The sequence below is a fragment of the Castor canadensis genome, chromosome 1, assembly GCF_047511655.1.
Source record: "Castor canadensis chromosome 1, mCasCan1.hap1v2, whole genome shotgun sequence".
NCBI classification, from domain to species: domain Eukaryota; kingdom Metazoa; phylum Chordata; class Mammalia; order Rodentia; family Castoridae; genus Castor; species Castor canadensis.
The window spans coordinates 147,008,676-147,027,703 of NC_133386.1; the positions used below are offsets into that span (position 1 = coordinate 147,008,676).

The window sequence follows — 19,028 nt, forward strand, 5'->3', positions numbered from 1 at the left end:
CTATGAATATCTCTGTACAAATTACTTTCTTAGTATTTTACTGGGAAGCATTTCCCAAGTGAAATCACTAGGTCAAGGGACATGAACAATTTTATAGTTCTTGTCAGATATTACTAGATAGTTCTCTAGAAATATTGAACCCACTTACTATGACACCAATTATGTGTGGCTGTCCCCACATCCCTCCAATATCAAGGTTCATCCTTTTTGTTTGTTGGTAGTTATTTATTTTCTTCCATTTTGCCTTATTGGCTAGGAATGGTGCTATAGAGTTGTTTTCAATGTGGATTGCTGTAATGATGGATGAAGCTGGATGTTCTCTGAAGGAACTTGAGAAGCTGATGAGCATTACTTGTCCTACAGGGAATATGGTGGGATTGGTCCTGTGTCAGAGAACTGGACCAGGACCACCTGGGCCTGGTGCTGCATCCTGTAGTCTTGAAGGTACTACTTGGGGGTACTAAGGCTGGAGGGTCACTTGTGTCCATGAATTTGAGACCAGCCTGGGAAACAAAACAAAGACCCTGTATCCAAAAAAAAAAGAGCCAGTGCTAGGCTTACTCTTTCCTCTTTATAGGCCAGCATGCACACCAGGACCACAGTTCCAAATGGCCTGAGGCCAAGTGATGAATGTGGTTTTAAAACAGTATCACTGATCCCAAGTAGAAGACTGAGATGAAGGGGAGAGGGAAAACCCATGACCCCAGATATGTCCCCAGCATTACTGCCCATGCCCGAGCCTCACAGGGGCCTGCACAGCCACTTACCTAGCTGTGGCTTTTGGGGTGCACAGGTTATCAGTTTATGCTTCTGGCTGTGGCCAGGAAGATGAATCTGAATTGGAGCTTGTAGTACTCTTGCCTAATGACCATCAGGAAGTGGTACCAAGAGTTTATCCTGTGATTGTCAAACCAATACTCTGATGGTAGCCAGAGCCGTCCTGGGTAAGGCCAGTAATGTTGGCTGAGGTCTGAGCAGCTCGTGTCTCAGATGAGGCCTAGGCATGAGGAATTGTAGACAAAGAGGATATTGGGGAATGCTGACCTAAGACTCCTGTTGATAATGACAGGGAAGACTTGTCAGTGATATCAGTGTCAATACAGAGCGTGAGATTCAATGCCATAGAACCCAGGGATGAGAACTGGGTGCCATGCTGTTACAGGCAGGACAGTGGGACCTCCTGGGATCTCAGAACAGGCCAGATGAGGAGGAAAGACATGACTGGTGGGGCAAGAGGATATGGATATTCAGAGATATTTGGCACAGGATGGAGCAGGATGGTGATTTATGCAACCAAGGCTCAGCACTAGGGGCCTCTCTAGTTGAAGCAGTCCCTGGGGAGAGGGGAGGACACAAGGTCAGTGTATATTCAGACAGCCGGGCCCAGCCTCTTGCAGTAGAGTTGGTAGAAGTTAGCCAGAGGACCACATTGTATCCACCACCTGGACATGGGCAAGGCATTTGTCTGCAGTGGGCAGGTCAGAATCATGGACATTAGCCTCAGGGCAAAGTATACATGTTTCTGGGGTGACAAGTGTCTTGGGCTCACCCAGGTCTTCCAGGATTTGGGCATTCTCAAGTAGGCCCAGGAGCAGAGCTAGAATAGACCTGAACTTCTGGGTTACTGGGACCTGGGGTATTGGTGAATTTAGCCAGGTGGATAGGTTAAAGCCTGGCAAGTCTGATGCTGGCTTTCCTTCTCTGAAAAGTGGATACATGAATACTTCATTTCCAGCGTTGTATGTGGACTACAGATAATGCACAGAAAGCACTTGGCACCACTCATACTCATAGTATGAGGTCCTACACATATGTGACTGTGTTGTCTGTGGCTGTGGACACCTTGAATACTCTAAGAATCACTCACTGTGAAGGGTTTGTCTCTGTGCCCCAGGGTCCAGCTCAGGATCTGACAAATATAGAAAAGGCAAGTGCATGGTGGTCATGCTTGGCCTGGCCACTCCGGGGCTAGTCACATCATCCTAGAGTTGGCTGAGGAGGAGGGGGCCAGCAGGAGGCTGCTCTAAGGGTCTTGGGAATATTCCCAGGGCAGAATGGGCACTCAGCAGCTCTCTAACCAAGGGAGTTCTGTGAGCTTAAGTGCCAATAGGTCTGCCCAAGCACTGGGCATGAGGTGCTGCTTGACACATGGCAGGGCAGCTCTTCTCCTGCAGTTACCAGGACCAGAGGTGGCAATACAGAGATGGGAGGAATCAGGAGGGCCTAGCACAGGCTGGGAGTGGGTGAGGATGGGGCACAAGAAAATCCTGCAGTGCACAGGGAGCTGGCCCAAGACCCAATCCTAGTCAGTTAGTGTGCAGGGGAACCAGATGACGGACCTTGTTCTGAAAGACGCCATGAAGAACGCCCCCACAGCCTGGGGAGAGGCAGGCTGAAGTTGCTTCAGGCTTCTACCAGCAGCCTCCCTGCTTGGGGCACCACCACTCTGGAGCTAGAGGAGCCCAGAGTTCTGAATCCCAATCTATTACCTGCAAGGTGACACACAGCCACCCATGAGTGAGAGACCTGGGACAGCCCGATATGTGTGACTCCTCGTGTTCCCTTCTGCAAAATGCCGTTTTGTGACAGGCACTGTGCTGGTGCTGGGGGCACCCCAGAGGACAGAATCAGATGTAGTCCGTGGGCCACAGAACTTGCACTTGAGAAAGGAGCAGTAACTGCAAGTATCTGAAAATTTCAGCAGGATCTACAAAAGTACCTTGAAGGGGTGTGAGGCCACCTGCCCCAACTCAGCCCCTTCCAGGTGCACAGCCCCCGCACTTTGAATGCCTTCAGTGCTTGTCACAGTAGGATAACCCTGGATCTGCCTGGAAACGTCTGGATCCATAGGCAACCTGTGTAACCCACTACCAACTCCAAACCCACGTGTACACACACACAGGCACAATGAGTGAAGATGGGACTCCACCCCCTTGCTCTGCTTCCAAGCTTCACTCTGTACCTCTTGTTCCCACTAACTCTGCTGTCCCTTCCTGATCTGCTGGCATTCTTCTGGCACCTGGCCTCACCCCATAAAGTGACACTCCATCTAGGTCCTGCTTCTCCAGCTCATACTTTGGCCTCCTTTCTCCATCAAGATGTAATAACAGTCACTCTATATTAATAAGGAAATTTTCACCCAGCTGTCACCCAGTTCCCTTTCTCGTGCCATCAATATCAGGAGAGCATTTGCAGGGAGGCCTAGAACCCTGGGTTTGACTCTAGCTCCTCCTTACTAGCCTGCAAACTCAGCAAGTCATTCCTGACTTGTAAATGGGAAGAATAACATAACCTTGTCTTAGAAGGTTAACATAAAGAGCAAGAAAACCCTCTATGTGCAGCTTTTAGCAATAGTGCCTGGCATGGAGTAAACGTTTAATGAATGTTAGCTACTGTTGTTAGTTTGTGTGTAAGAAAGTATAGTGGACAGGAAGTATTAGCTCCATTTATTCACTGAGAAAATATTTATTGAGCTTCTACTTTGCTCTAGGCACTGTCCTAGGCATTGGGGGTACATCAGGGACCCAGCAGTGAGATACCTACTCTGGAGGGGCTTGCCTTCTCCTGGTCTCCACAACCATACAAGTCCTTGCTGTCAGCCCACGTCTCCCTTCCTTTCCTGCTGCATCTTGCTCAGAGGCAGCCTCCTGACTCTCTCTCCCTCAGCCTCTCCAGGCTCAGAACTCCCTGAATTTCCCTCCCCCCCACCCATCTTCTCTCTTAGTTCCAGCCACATATTTCTACTTATCTAGGCTGTGGTGTCCTATAAATACATATCTAGTGTTTTAGTCTGTTTAGGCCACAATAACAAGGTCAGTGGACTACATGGTTTACTAAACAACAGACATTTATTTCTCACAGTTCTGGAGCCTGGAAACCTGAGATCAAGGTGCTGGCACAGTTGAGTTCTGGTGAGGGCCCTCTTCTGAGATACAGACAGCACACTTCTCATTGAATCTTCACATGGCAAAAAGAGCAAGAGAACTACCTTGGGTCCCTTTTAAGAGGACACTAATCCCATTCATGAGGCTCCATCCTCATGACCTGATCATCTCCCAAAGGCTCTGCTTCCTAAAAACCATCATATTGGAAGTTAGGATTTCAGCATATGGATTTGCAGTTGGGGCACAAATGTTCATCCCCTTGCACCTGACACATCCCAACCAGAATTCACAATGTCCAACTCCTTTCTCCAACCCTCTCCTCCTATTGCCCACCCATTTCTCCCCTCTCTCACACATGCAGGAGCTCTTCCATCATCCTTATCACCACACACAGAACACAGCCCAGATTTGCATTTAGTAAATCCTGTGATCCCTTGACATCCCTAAGAAGTAGTTCCAATTGTTTGCAGATGAGAAGCAGCCCAGGGTGACAGAGCTAGCTAGTGGCAGAGCCAGGATTAGGAACCCAGACAGTCTGTCCTCAGAAGCTGTCTCCAAAGACCGTGCTCTTCCTGACCCTGTTCCCCACATTATTGGAGTCCTATGAGCTCCTCAACTGTGCAATTTACCCCTGGCCCTCTTCTGTCATATCCAGCCCACCAACTATCTGCTCACAGGTGTCTCTGCTTTCCCTATAATCTTGCTCCAAGAGCCACCTGTGATCTTCTCTCTCCCGAGGCCAAACCATGTTATCTCCCAAGTGCCATCAGACCTCACTATATCCCATTATGAAGAGATTCAAGACCAAATACTCAACCTGGCCCTGGCCCCAAATAACTTCTCCAAGTCCCTTCTTCCCCTTATTCATTCCCTGCTCCACAAGGCCAGCCACAGAACCTAACCCTAAAGCCTTTTCACCTCCTGTGACTTGGGCCACCTTTTATTGGCAGATGCATCCTTGAATCCCTAGCCTCAAATACTACCTCTGCAGCAGAGCCCTATCTGGTCCCTACCACACTTCTTTCCTCTTTCCCCTGCTTCCTCACAGTACCTTCAGTTCTGGCTGGAATGGCTTCACTGTATCTGAGATTATTATTTGCTGTGTCTGCATCCATTGGTGTCCTTCGCCAACCTTGATCTTCACAGACTGGTGCTATATCTCATCCATCTCTGAATCTCAGTGATAACAGGGCCAAGTGTGCACCTCAATTCTGAAGTGAACCAAACTGGCCTACAAGGTCACTTGGCAATTTGCAGCAGGAAATTTCCAAGTGTCTTTCTGTACCACCATCTAGTCCTGCTGTAGAAACCAGAAATGGAGAGTGATTTCCCAAAGAGGGCTTAGCTGGAAGGGCCACTAGAGGTCATCTGCATTAATCCCTTATCCTTGAAATATTGGATTGAGGCCCAGAAAGGTGGAAGACCTAACCCAAGATTGCTCAACAGGGAGAAGTTGTGGATGGAATTCTAGCCCAGGCTTCTAGCTCAGGGTGCTTTCTGCTTTGCTGAACCATTCTGTCTTGTCTTTGCTTTTTTTGTACATAAACCACCTACTACAATGACAACAGTTATTTGAACTGAAAATCAGCCCCCAATCTCCTAGCTCTGAACCATTCTTTGCCTCCTCTAGGTAACCACATGACAAATTATTTTACACTATTGATATTTCACTCTCCTTTTCTTTTAGTATTCTTAGTACTTTTTGGTGATTGACATAAATTCCTATAGAGAAATTATGTTCTTAATGAGAGTATATTTCTGGGTTGCTTATTTTCTTCCAGTGACATTCCATGTGAGATTCATGTCTATGACCAAATTATTTTAGTTCTTGTAGTTTTATAAATTAATACCTAGTCAGACTTATCCTTCTCTCATTAGTCATCTTTATTAGAATTTGCTTTTCTCACTTGTGTCCCTTTTGTTTTGGTTTGGTTTTTTCCTTCCAGATAATCTTTACTTAGGTTCTAGAGGAATTAGGGTCAGGGAAATAGTCTACCCCAGGCTTCTGTAACCCTGAGTATCCACACAGGTCACTTGAACTTGGCATTCTTAACTCATGGCTATGAACATGACAGAGATCTCTTGATTGGGTGAAATAGGGGAGAAAGGAAGTAAGGTGCCAACTCCCTGACTGCCTCCTCTCTCCTGGCTGCCTCCTAATTGTCCCTCCTGAGATATAGGATAGGATGCCTGATCAGTGTAGGTGTGTTCCATAGGATGTATGTAGCTGGTATTGGTGGTCACTCAAAAAAAAAAATGGGAGCCTCTTAGCTGCTTCCTGCTTAGGCTGGGAAATCTGGCAGGTGGGATGGGTTCCTGTGTCCTCTGAACAAGTAAACACTGCCTTGCTCTGTATCATTGCCATCTCCGGGCAAAGGGCCTTAGCTTCCAGAAGAGTCCAGCTCCCGTCCTTTGCTCTTTTTTTGCTTCAGAGATCTGACTCTTACTGCCCATTCTCCCAAAGTTGTTAACTCATAAGCAGCAATTTACCTCTTATTAGCTTATTTATTCCTAAAACACTCACTTGAGGTACTGAGTGGACACCTCATTATATCTCTGATCTTTGTGTGACAAAATTTAGGAACCTGCCATTCTGGGCCATCATAGGGCAGAATGCCCAAACAGTATAGGTCTGCTCCTGCAGCATGGTACCCTTGATCCATGCCAGCCAACAAGTCAACTAACCAACTTGGCTTTCATATCGTAGAATCTATCTTCATCAACTGTCTGTGAGCTTGCCCTCCTTTTCTTAACTTATCACCAAAGGAACACTTAAGAAATTTCTGTGCGTCATCACCTTTCAGAATACCCTTGCATTCTTTGAATGAAACAAAATCTTATTTAGGAAGAATTGCTGTCTTTAAAACAGTTTTCTTATCATATAGGAATATATTAGGAATCTCCATTTATTCAAGCTCTTTGTAAATCTCTATTACATTTTATAATTTTCACATGGATTACAAATTAGTCTTACTGATATTATTTAAAATTTTTCCTTTGTAGTCTTGCCATTGTAAATATCTTTATTTTAAAATGTTTTTAGCATATAATAGTTGTATAGGGAAATACATTGTAATATTTACGTACATGCTTACCATATACTTAGTTAGATTTACCACCTCCATAATTCTTCCTATCTCCTCCCTCCTTCTTAGAACAACTTTAGTAGTTTTCATTCTTGTGTTTTATATATTAATACAAAATACATCTATCATATTCACTCTCATTCACCCTTTTCTTATGCCTATGTCCTTTTGCTGATGTCCATCCCTAGAAAAGACCTGTTTTACCCTCCTGTCCTTCATTTTTAAAGTATATATTGATAGTCCAAGGGGATTTTGCCTTGGTAATTCAGGCCTGTGTATATCATGCTTTAATCAAATTAATCCCTCCATGTAAATATCTTTTTCATTTTCATTTTTGTAAATTATTTTACGTAAAACATTACTGACTTTTATCTGGCACTTCACTGAATTTTCTGATTCTGTGGTGTTCTTTCTTGATTATTTCAGATTTTCATATCATTTGCTATAATTGTAAATCACGAGTCCTTTCTAATATAATAGGCTAATGACTGCTCATCAGTGCTCCCCTCAGGAACTTTTAAGAAATACACATAGTTTGTAGTCCTGTAGGTAGAGGGCCACCTCCATTGAACTGCAATCTTGGCCTCAGTTCTAAGGCTTGTGAGGATGGGAGGTGGATTCCAGACTCAGAAGTTGTACTAACAAAGGTGAACTGCTGAGAGCTTGGCTTGTTTGAAAGCAAACCTATATGGCTGGAGAACAGAAACTTGATCAGCTTTGTAAGGCACTTTTTAAAATTTTGGTGTCTGAGCAGGGAAGGATTTTAAGCAGCAGGTGCAAGGCTAGATTTGTATTCTGAAAAGATCACTGTTTTTGCCATGTGAGAACAGACTGCAGGGGGACCAGAGAGAAAGGGGGGGGCAGATCCCTACATTACCACAGCTAACTCACACAGCCTGTTTCAAGTGGCTTCCACATATTAACTGTTTAGTTTCCAGGATATACCAAGGTGGTTCATGGTAGAGCCTGGTTCAAAACTGCTGTCTCTAGAGCCCATCCTGGCATACCACAGATTATTGTGGACAAGGGTAGTGACATTGGACATGGTGAGCTGGACTGAACACTAACAGGAACCTGGTGACAGATTAAAGGAGCGGGAGGAGGTAGAGACAAGCAGTTTTTCCACATATTTATTGGCTAATTTTTTTTAGGACCTGTGTGTTTACTTTTCTACTGTGTTGCTATCACCTCTACTCTTTTCCTTGGAGAGGAAGGAAAAGAGGGAATTCAATTCAGGCCCATTGCCAGGGTACCTCCTCCACTTCCTATCTGTCTTCTGGGTGTGTGGTGAGGGGTAGGTCTCTGCTCCTGGCACCTTTTTGGGGGTCTTAGAACTCCTGCTCTGCTCTCCCAGGACAGTTGGAGGTTGGGTCAAGAAATACATGTCCTTTTCATGTAAACTGTCGATAGGATCCTTTATAATAGAGCCCTTGTGACAGTGGAGGTCTCAGACATGATCTAATCCCAACCCTCTCATCTTACAGATTGATACACTGAGGCCAAGAAAACTGGGAAGGGACTTGTCTATGGTCCCAAAGGAGGGCAAGGATTTAGACCAAGAATTTAAGTTTCCTGACATGTAAGACACTCACTTAGTGGCATCTTCAGATATCATGAGGACATTGATCAGCAAATGTGTAGTCACCTTTGAGGGGCCAAGAGAGGATCCCAAAGTTTGTTACAGCCACAAGGGTGGGATGGGGCACAGCTAAGATTAGGTTGGATTAAACCATAAAAATGAGTTCCAGTAGTTCATGGGAAGCAGAGAGACTGAGACACAAGTACAGGGAGCTGGGACACAATACAGAAACCTGGGGAGTGGTCAGAGCAGTGGTCAGGGGGGTAGGCCAGAGCAGGGAGTAACCTGAGCTAGAGGAACACATTGTACCTTCAAGAGCCCTGCCCATAGGCCAAGGGAGACCTCTAAGGTCCATTTTGAGACCCAGCCCAGCTTATCTTTCTCCAAGCACACCTCAGAAGTCCAACCAGTGTGAGAGAGTTGGGATAGAACAACTGGCATGAGATGTTCAGGTCAGAATCTGGGACCTTGTCCTGCTGAGCTGAGCCCCTGTCCCCAGGGTACACATTCCCTGCCCTGCGCTGGCCTCAGGGTGGTAGGATCAGGAAGGGGCTGTCTCTGCAGTAGCAGGAGGAAGATGACTACAGAGTAGACCTAGAAACACAGACAGAAGGTCGACTTTGGTGAGGACTAGGAGCCAGGGAGAGATCTGAAGCAGCTGGACAACTGACCCTACCAGCTTCAGCGTGACTGCCCCTGAGGAAGTCTAGAAGCAAGCAGCACCTTGCTTCTTCCCGGTATGAGAGCATGGAGATGCTAAAAGGAAAGCTTCCCTCTCCCACTCCATCCTAGAGCCCAGGCGAGGCAGCAGCTGGGACCATCTGTTATCATCCTCATCTCAATGGACAGTGGCCCCATGGAACAGGCCTTGGCAGAGGCTCAGTAAATCCTCGCCCTGAGACTACCCACAGTGCTCATGCTTCCTTCTGTGTAATAGCTCCTCAGCTTGCTGTGAGCAATCAATAAGGTCATTCCAGCAAGCACTTAGCATGGCTCTGCCCCATGAGGGCTCAGTGAGTGGGCACGCTAATGACTAAATGTTGTCGCTTCTCTGTGGTGCTTCGGACTTCAGCAGTTTTCATATGCTTGTGTTCCTACCCTAGGTTCAGCCTCACACACCCTTTGTAGTAGGCAGGGCGTGCATTGTTTCCATTTAAAGAATGAGCAAACTGATGTGAACCCAGAGAGTGGTCTCAGTGAATTAGCAGCACAAAGAGAACAAGAATCCAGCTCTCATAACTAAATTTTGCCTGTGTTCACTACTGTGTGTTTCTTCTATAAAATATAAGACTTCTATCCTTATTGCAAAGTTGAGCAAACTATAATCATCTTTTCATGTCGTAATAGCCCTGCTGTTACAGAATCCAAATACTTGAGAAAGCTAGTTCTGGAAGGAGCCTTAGAAATTGTCCTGATGAGGCACAGAAAAGGGACTTACTCAAGGTCATACAGCACATTGTTGATAGGACTGGAACTTGGGACTGGTGTTTTTTCCTTTATACCTTCTTATAGGTCTTTGAATTTTTAGCTCCATTCCAGAGATGAGAAAACTGAGCCAGAGAGGTAAGACAGTTTGATTCCAACCCCATAGCACTACCCTTTGGGACTCTGTGTCTTCAGTGATTCAGGCTTTAGATCTCATGTTTTTGAGTCAGTGGCAGCCATAAAGAAGAGCCATGGAGGGGAAAAAGGTTATGTTAGGGGTAATAAACTTAGCAAACAGTTTACATTGCATTTCAGGGAGTGATTCCTCTAGCCAGAGAGATTAGTTTGTGAATTCAGAGGATTATTTAAAATGCATTTCACTTTTTAAATAACCTTGGTTTTCTTAGATGAAGGAAAAACAGGTCAAAGCCACAAATTCAAGTGCTTTACTGAAAGGTTACAAAATAAAATGTCCTTTGCTAGAGGATATAAAGGAAATAGCTCTCTGTTTGACAAAGGAGAGGGCTCTTCTTGATAAATCTTGCCTTATGAACAAATGAGAGCTCTCTTCCTCACTTCCTGATCAGCTTAATTCCTCTTTGCTTATCTGCAAATCCAATAATGCTGGTAAAACAAACCCTCCTGGAGGCTAAGCACAGGGGCCTGGGCCTCAGCCTCAGAAGCCCTCTTATTTTCTATTTAAAACCCCAGCCTCCAATCCTATGAGAGCCGGGCCTGGCTGCTGGGAGTAAGCTGGCAGAAGGACTTAGTTAGGAACAGAAGTTGCCCCAGGTCAGGGACACTGTGCCTCTATCCTGACTCTCTCTGCCTAGGAGATGCTCAGCAAATGCCTCAAGATGGAGCAGAGTGAACTGGGTGAAGGGCAGGCACTGTATCCTTCCCACACCTTCCTGCTGTCCACCAAAATAAACAGTCGGGCTAAGAACTGCAGGTACTTCTTGCACCTGCTTACATTAGACTATGACCACTGTAGATGGTGTCATCTTAATGCTGTATCATATCATATCACACTGGTAAGACTTAGCAGTGTTTCAACCTGCATGACTTTAAATTTTTATTTATTTACCATATCCATTGCACAATAAAACAACGTGCGTTCATTTCTATCTCCCCAACCATGAGGGCAGGGATGTTGTATATATCACACAGGGCTTAGGAGGAGGTCTCAGAAGCCTAGAGTAGAGTTAAGAGAAGCTCTGTGTACCCGGGAGGAAGGACTACAAGTAATGGAGCATGTGGTCCCTAGGTTGGCATAGCTGATGGCACTAGATGGTGCTTTTTTAGCCCTGGGCAATTTTTTAATGAGACAATTCACATATTGCAGTTTGTGGAGCTTTTTTTTTTATAGGACATTATGCTTTCCTATACTAGTGTATGCCATCCCCTAAACCTGTTCCACTGTTGTTAAAAATTCCCCATAAAGGATGCTTACTGAACTATCTGTGAGCCCAGAATTATTTACTTACCTGAGTCCAAGCTGATAGACATTTGTCTTCCCCCTCCACTAATTTTCCCTATGAGAAATAAAACATCAATGAATATATTTGTGCATCACCTTTTAACTTCATCATATATTTCCTTTGGCTGGATTTCTGGAACAGGAATTAATGAGTCGAGCTAAGGCTCTGGTCATTTGGTTTTCTCTAGAGGGTAATAATTGAGAGCCCTAGAACTCAATGATGCCTGAGTTTGAACATTATCACTTATTATCTGTGTGACCTTGGGCAGTTTATGCATATTCTTTTGTTTCTTCATTTGTAAAATGGGGATAATAATCACACCTACCTCATAGTGTTACAGTGAGGATTAAATGAGAGGAGCCATCTGTAGTTAAGTTGAATAGGTGTGACTCATGAGATGTCATCATAAAGCAAACTTTATTTTGCCTCCCACAGTCTTACTACATTTATTCTGTGGGGCTGTTTTCCCTCTAAAATTTGATGAAATTTAGTCCTAGGCCTTAGAGCCCTAAAACTTTTTGGCCATTTTTAGACAATCAAAAGTTTTCTTATCAGTAATTAATCTTTCCTATTTATTGTAATAAAAATTTTGCTTAAACTTCAGGGTTATACTGACTCCTCTTGCCTAGGACAGCCTGCTATAGGGCAGCTTCCTGAGGGGGAGGGTCCAGCTTGCAAATCACTTATCTGACCCTTTCCAGGGTCCAAGTTGGAGGAAGACATGAGACTTCAGGGGAGGACAAAGCAAGTTCTTCCATGACTGTACTTGGATCTGATGAGCTACTGTACATTCTCCAGTCTTTCTCTCGTTGGGATACTTTGGTAGGCTCTTAGAGACCATGCCATCACTGAGGGGCTCTTCCTGCAGTTTCCTGGATGTGGGTGATGCTGTAGTTCCTTTCTCAAGCCCTAGAAAACCTGTATTTTCCCCCTTCCCTGGTGTCACTTCTTCCCACAAGGGAGACCTTTTTGCCTGGATCTAAGCCCACCACGTCAGGTTCTCATGCTGGGACCCCCACCAACCACTGTACCAATCATGTATCCTTCACCCTGCAAACCTGGAAGCACAGGCTGATCCTGAAGGTGCAGCACCCTCTGCCACAGGGGAAGCCAGTTGCCACCTTCTCTTTGAATGTGCCTGGTGTGAAACACATACTGGTCCACTGTGGCCCAATACAAATGCAGCCATTTATCAAGTCCTCTTTGCTCTCTGTAAAGCCTCACTCTCTGGATTTGAGGTGAAGGCAATAGGTTCCTTCACTCCTCCCAATTATTAGGGGTTGCTGAACCCAAAGTGCTCTTTCTAGAATTCCACCAACTCTTCTTTTCAGCCTTGCTCATGTTGTGCATGTAGTAAGTAGAGATGGGTGTTGGGTAATGTCACAAGCCCAGGCTTTTGCAAGTACTGTTTAGTGTGTACTACTTCATTTTGGAATGCACTATTAATTCAGAGCTTCAAATGGAACCTAGACTGGAAGAGTTCTATTCCATCACACAAATTTACTTTTATGAAATACATAAGGGAGTGCCTGGCATAGGGCACACACTCCACAAATGATAGTGATGTATGATGCAAGCTCAGTGGCTGTCTGTGTTCGTGTCTTACCCATTGTATTTGCTTTTATTCCCGGTGCCTGAGTTATGAGCATTAGGCTTCCTGAGTATTGTGTTTTGATGTGTGTGTAGATTACTTGCTATTGTACTCAGCAGTGACTTGGAAAATAGACATGCTGTTCTACTAGTAGTTATCCTACATTTTTTCAAAGACATCCATACACCTATTTATTTCACTTTAATCATCGACTGGAGACATTTTGCTTCCAATTATATCTTTCTAAAGGTTACATCTGGGCAACTTATTCTTGGCTTAATACCCTTTAGTGATTCCCCATTGGTTACAGGATAAGATCCAAACTCCCTAGCCTGGCATGTAATATGACAGATCTGGCTCTATCTTAATTTTATGAGTCCATCTGCTGCCACAATGAACTACTCACCCACACGCCACCACACTGATTCACACCTCAGTTTTCAAGTGCATTGGTTGTGCACTCTCTTGTATCTCCTTGACTTTGTTCATGTCACCCTCTCTGGAATGAGTACAGTACCTGGCCAGTCATAAAATCTTGGTTACCATTAAGTTTCCCTCTTCCTTTCTTATCACCTATCAAAATACTACTTATCCTTTAAAGCCATCTCAACTGTTCCCTTTTCTATTTGTAGGAAAGGCCTGCCCTAATGTGGCTTTCCTCTTTCCGGTACCATTGACTGACATTCCTCTGCATCCTACCCTAGCACTGGTACAGTCATGAACCAGTGTCATGACTCCATGGGCAGCCTTGCACTTGACCCCTGCCCCAAACCTCTACAGCCTTCCATCAAATCAGCCTCTGAGCCCGTAGGGGCTAGCTGATGTTTGATTGGTTTGAATTGCCTTCCTCAGGCTGCAAGGTCACAATACCACCAGGCAGGGCCCAATCTGAATAAATACTCATTTATTGTTCATATCCCTTTGCTTCCAAAATTGACAAGAGGTGGCTTTCACTCAATACAACTGTTACATTAGCTGTCGAAGATGTAAGAATCCACATGGAGGCAACAAGTTACCAAAATACCAACCCTCTTCTCTTGGTGAACTGATCTTGCCGAGGGGGCTGTACAGGATCCTCAAATTCAGGTGGCAGATATGAGGGTCTTCTTCATTACCTCTCACAAACCATCACCATGTTTGAAAATGTCTAAAATGAGTGAGGAGAAGTTAAATTCAGAGTGACTTTCTCGTTCTTTCAGTATTGGACAGGCGATGAGGAAGGCATGTTGGGATTCTGTGTGGTAGTGTTTTCGTAGAGAAGATGTAATTCCTCATGCTACCTTTGAAATGCTTCCGTCCTTCCTCAAGGTCACTGTATAGCACAGTTATAAAAAACAAAACAGAACAAAACCCACAAGCTTAACCATAGTATAGTACAAAAGTTTTCATCTGGCTTTCTAGAGTGGCTTTTTGATGACACCAAGGCCATAAACTAAAAAATGTCAACCAGGGAAGCCATTTGAATGGGAAACCCTGCCACAGGTTATAAGTTGAGTGTGAACACTCATATCCTCCCCTTTCTTATGCAAACCTGTATCAGCTGCAGAGCTGTCTCTCCCCACCCCACACACATACATGGGCACTGGCACATAGTTCCCATGGGTCCCCCACATCCCATGTGTACACACTCAAGGGTGCACACACACACACACACACACACAATGCATGCACTGGCACAGAGCCCCCCTGTGGGAAGAGACATGGAGACAATCTTATTTCTGCACCTCACTCTGCCTACAGATTTTGCTCCCTTAGGACAGAGCCTAACATGTCTATTTAATAGATTCAATTACTCCAGGCTCCTGAGACCTTCCAACTTAATTCTGATTGCATTAAGGTGTCAGATAATTTGGGAATAAAAGGGGGAAACAGTCTCAAATTCTTGAAGGGAATGTCTTCTAAGGTGCTAATCATCCAGAAGAGGTAGCTGCTAATTATAGCTTTGGCAGGGGTGGCCTGGAAACAGGGTCTGCAGGGCTCAAAGCCTCTGACCTCTGGCTTCTCATCAGGGTTCTGTCCTGAAGGACAGAGGCCTCCCAGGAGCTGCTTTGCTGAGTTGCTGTGGTCTCCAAGGCAGGGGTCAACCACTCTGCTCTTTGCTGTCCTTCCTGAGAGGCTGATGGTTGAAAACAGGTCAGACCAGCATCCCAGCCTTCAAGGCAACAGCCTGTTTTCTGGACTGAACCCCACACCCATGCAATTTATTTTGTCTGTTCTTTATCCACAATGGCAGTGATAGCTTTAGAGGCTGATAAATAATCAGAGGTAACAGCATTCAGAGAATCAATCTGTGCCCCAAAGAGAGAGATGGGTCTGACCTGTCACATGCTCCAGAAACCTACCTAGAGAGGAGGCTGTGTGTGTGTGTGTGTGTGTGTGTGTGTGTGTGTACTGCAACTGTGTTAGGGTAAGGGCTCTGAACCCAAATGGCTAGCTTCACCATTGACTGCCTATGTGACTTTGCACAAGATCTTTGCCCTTTCTGTCTGTTTCCTCTGATATAAAATGGGTATGATAATGGCACTTACCTCTTAGGGTGGTTGGAGGATTAAACAAGTTACAATATACAGGTAGCACCTAACACAGCCACACAGCCCCAGCTCCTGAGGCTCCACCAGTAGCACAAATTTCTTGGCTATTGCATTTTGCATCTTGTGGGATAGACAAGGCAAGGGTGAAAGGCTAAGAGACTTGGAGTAGAGGTCCTGGCTTGGCCCCAGGGCAGCAGGATGGGTTCCTCCCTCAGCCCTGCTGGCCATTCGCACACTCTCCCACTCATGTTACCACGGCCACCTATTTAGCACTAGAGAGTCCCCACAGACACGCTTCTGGCTTGGTTGGGGATGCTGAACGTAGGGTGCACATGAGGTCCAAGTGCTGTGTGGAGACTGTGTTCCTCAGCAGGCTCCTCCCTGATTCCTGCCCACAGGCCCCTGGCTCATGTTGCTGGGTGCCTGGCCTCTCTTCTCCCTACAACCTAGCTGTGGGTGTCCACCCTTCCCTCAACATACTCTGCCTGGGGTTAAGGTGGGTTCTAGTCACAGCAAGGCCCTCATCAGCACTTAGAGGCTTAAGATGATCTTTGTTGAGAAGTTTTTGGTTCCTGTGAACTGTGGCACCTAGAAACGGGCTTTAGAGGACACAGAGCTCCTGGTTCAATTTCAACTTCATCACTTCCTATTTTCATGTCTTTAGGCATCTTAGCTTTTCCTGAGACTTTATTTTCTGGGAAATAGGGGTAAAAATATTTGCCTCTCAAGGCTATCGTGATGATTAAATACTATAACTTTGTAAGAGCTGGGAATGCAACAGTCAATATGACTCTACCCTTGACTGCTGATGGGAAGGACCCCCACCCTCAACTCCTCCCACCCCCGCCCAGGAAACACCTTCAGTAAAGGCAGAAGGCTTCCCAGGTGGGCATGAGAAACCAGGGCCTTGATGAGGGGAGGCAGCCTCCCCGCTTAGCCTGGAGGTTCCCCAGCCTCTTCCTGCACAATTACAGTCCCGCTTCCGCCAGTAAATCTGAACAGCAGGCGCCCATCCCTTAGCGGAGATAGAGGACTTTGTTTGACTTATCACCTCTTCACAGAGGAAGAAACTGAGGCTGGACGGCCTGGGGACCCGCCCGCTGGCTGCGCCTTTATTAGCCAAAGGTGGGCGCGGGGTGGTCCTGCGTTAAGGGAAGGGGGCGGAGCACTTGGGGGGTGGAGGTAGGGTCTCCGCTGGGGCGGGGCCTGGGAGGCGGGGCACGGGGAGTGGAGGTGGGGTCTCCGCTGGGGCGGGGCCTGGGAGGCGGGGCTGCCGCCCCGCCACGCAGTGGGCCCTGGGCGGGAGAGGGGGAGCCTCTCCAGCCTCCACGCGCGCACTCCCGCTGCTTCGCCAGCAGCGCCGCGCCGCGCAGGCAGCGGTTTACCAAGCCCGCGGCCCTGGCGTGCAGCGCGGGCTTCCGCGGGGCCCAGCGCCCCGGCCCGGGAGGATGCGGTCCGGGGCGGCCCAGGAGCTGAGTAGGGTCCCCGCGCCTGCCTCTCCGGGCCCCGGCCTCCGGAGCCGCTGCTGCCACCCCGCCCCCGAGAGAAATGACTTCCAAGCCGCATTCCGACTGGATTCCCTACAGGTACGCAGGCGCTGGCCCTCTATCTTCTCTTCAGTTTGGGGGTGCAGGCAGGCCCACTACCCTTCTACGCCAAGGGCATGGGGTGGGTCGAGAGCCCCGGGCCATCCTGAACTCGGGACTAGAGGGCGTTGGGGGCGTACCTGATCGAGCCGCAAAGCACCTATACCCTCCCCATCTTTTCCAACCCGGGTTGGAGGCGCTGGTCTTTCCTACTCCAACTTTGGGGACCCGAACCCACCTGCCCCGCTCCATCCCTTTATCTGCCCCAGTTGCTGGAAGCGGCCTCTGGCCTTGTCTGGGCTGGCAGCACCTTGTCGCCACCTGGGGAAACTGAGCACAAAGTACTGTGAGCCCCCTCCTAGGCCCAGCACCCGGGTCACACGCTTGTAGAGCGTGTGCGCACACACCCATACATCTGCACACTTGCACCCACAGCACGTCCTCGCAGGGGCCGAAGATGCCCCTGCTGGTCAGTTGACATCCTCAAAGCATGGATTCATGGAGCTAATTATTCTGAACCCAGACCACATGCTGCTCATACACATGCATAAATCTCCATAGACAATGATTCTTGGGTTCACACAGATACTAATCTATTTATTTAGCACATGCACAACCTGTATCAGGAGAATTCTTGACACTACCCACTCACAATTACTACTCATTGTCTTTCAGAAACCAAGTAATCTGTTTGCTAACAAGGACCAGCTCCCGAAATACAGAACTGCCCTGACATGTACAAAAGCACTCAGGAGTTCAGGCATACTCAGAGATGCCCACCTCCTTCTGTTCCCAGAAACTGGTTTGACTCCAAGAGGGCCCAGTTTTTCCTCTCACGTGGAATGGGGGTAGAAGAATGGCTCCCAGCCTCACACAGGTGCAGGCCTTTCCCCATCTATTCTACTCCATTCTGTTAACCAAGGAAAGGATCTCATCGCCATAGCAGCACCAGATCCCTGGCCACCTATTGGTTCTGTGGTTGCCATGGGCTACAGCGGGGCTGTCTCTAGGCCTCCTGGAAAGGCTGTGCGTAAAAAGGGTGCTGGACTGCTAAGACCCATTTTTTATTGCTAACCCAGGTGCACTTATCTGTGGGTGGCAGGATCAGCCCCTCAGGAGTCACCTGTGAACATAGTTTGTGCAAGGAAGGATCCTGATCCCATTCACTGACAGAAAGTGATTCTGGCAGCTCTTCCATTGACTGTCCAGACAGATCCCAAATAGAAAGCAGCTGAAATCACCCGAGGCTTGTTAAAAGCAGATCTTTCTGCAAACAGGCATCTATCATTGGCCTGGGGATTTAGGGTTTCTCTTGAGAATTGTTACCTCTCGTCTCAGCTTCTGTGTGGGCTTCAGGGCCTCCCAGGTTATTTTTCATCTCCCCACCAGCACACACACGTACATATGCACATTTACGTCACACCCCAGTCTCACATGAACCAGAGAGATACTCCCATTTGGAACTGGGAACTGAGGTTGTGATAACTCAAAACAGCATCTGGTAGTCTCTGGAGCATGCTGGTGTTAGTCTAGACACGTGTAAACTAAGGAACTTCTAGAAGGTAGCGCAGCCCCCACAGAGTGTCACTGACTTCTCTAGATCCAGCAGAGCTGGAGGGCTGTGCTTGTGGGCTGAGTGGACTCCTGTTCTGTGGAAGTACTCATGAGGGGGGTCCAAATGCAGGGTGGTGGCCACAGACTGAGGAGGGTAGGAAGGGGCAGCACTTATGGCTGTGTGATGATGGCATGTTAGGATCTGGCAGACTGGAGGCTGGGGCAGACTAGGTCATGGTTTAAGGAAGCTTCTCCCAGAGAGCCAAGGGCTAAAAGAACTTGAAAGCAAGGGCCTGTATCCTAGAAAACAT

The 19,028-nt window shown here is 47.0% G+C and overlaps 1 protein-coding gene across 5 annotated transcripts in view; it reads left to right on the forward strand.

Annotated features, from left to right (window-relative positions):
* Tub (TUB bipartite transcription factor) overlaps positions 1–19,028 on the forward strand; it is a 79,647-nt gene that overhangs the window by 38,726 nt on the left and 21,893 nt on the right. For 2 of the 5 annotated variants that reach the window (XM_074084896.1, XM_074084899.1), the window contains exon 1: positions 16,994–17,163. The exons of the other annotated variants lie outside the window; for them this stretch is intronic. In XM_074084896.1, coding sequence (XP_073940997.1) covers positions 17,126–17,163 — 38 coding nt within the window. In that variant the 5' untranslated portion in view covers positions 16,994–17,125. Of the gene's footprint in view, positions 1–16,993; positions 17,164–19,028 lie in introns of those variants that run through there. 5 annotated transcript variants of the gene reach the window in all.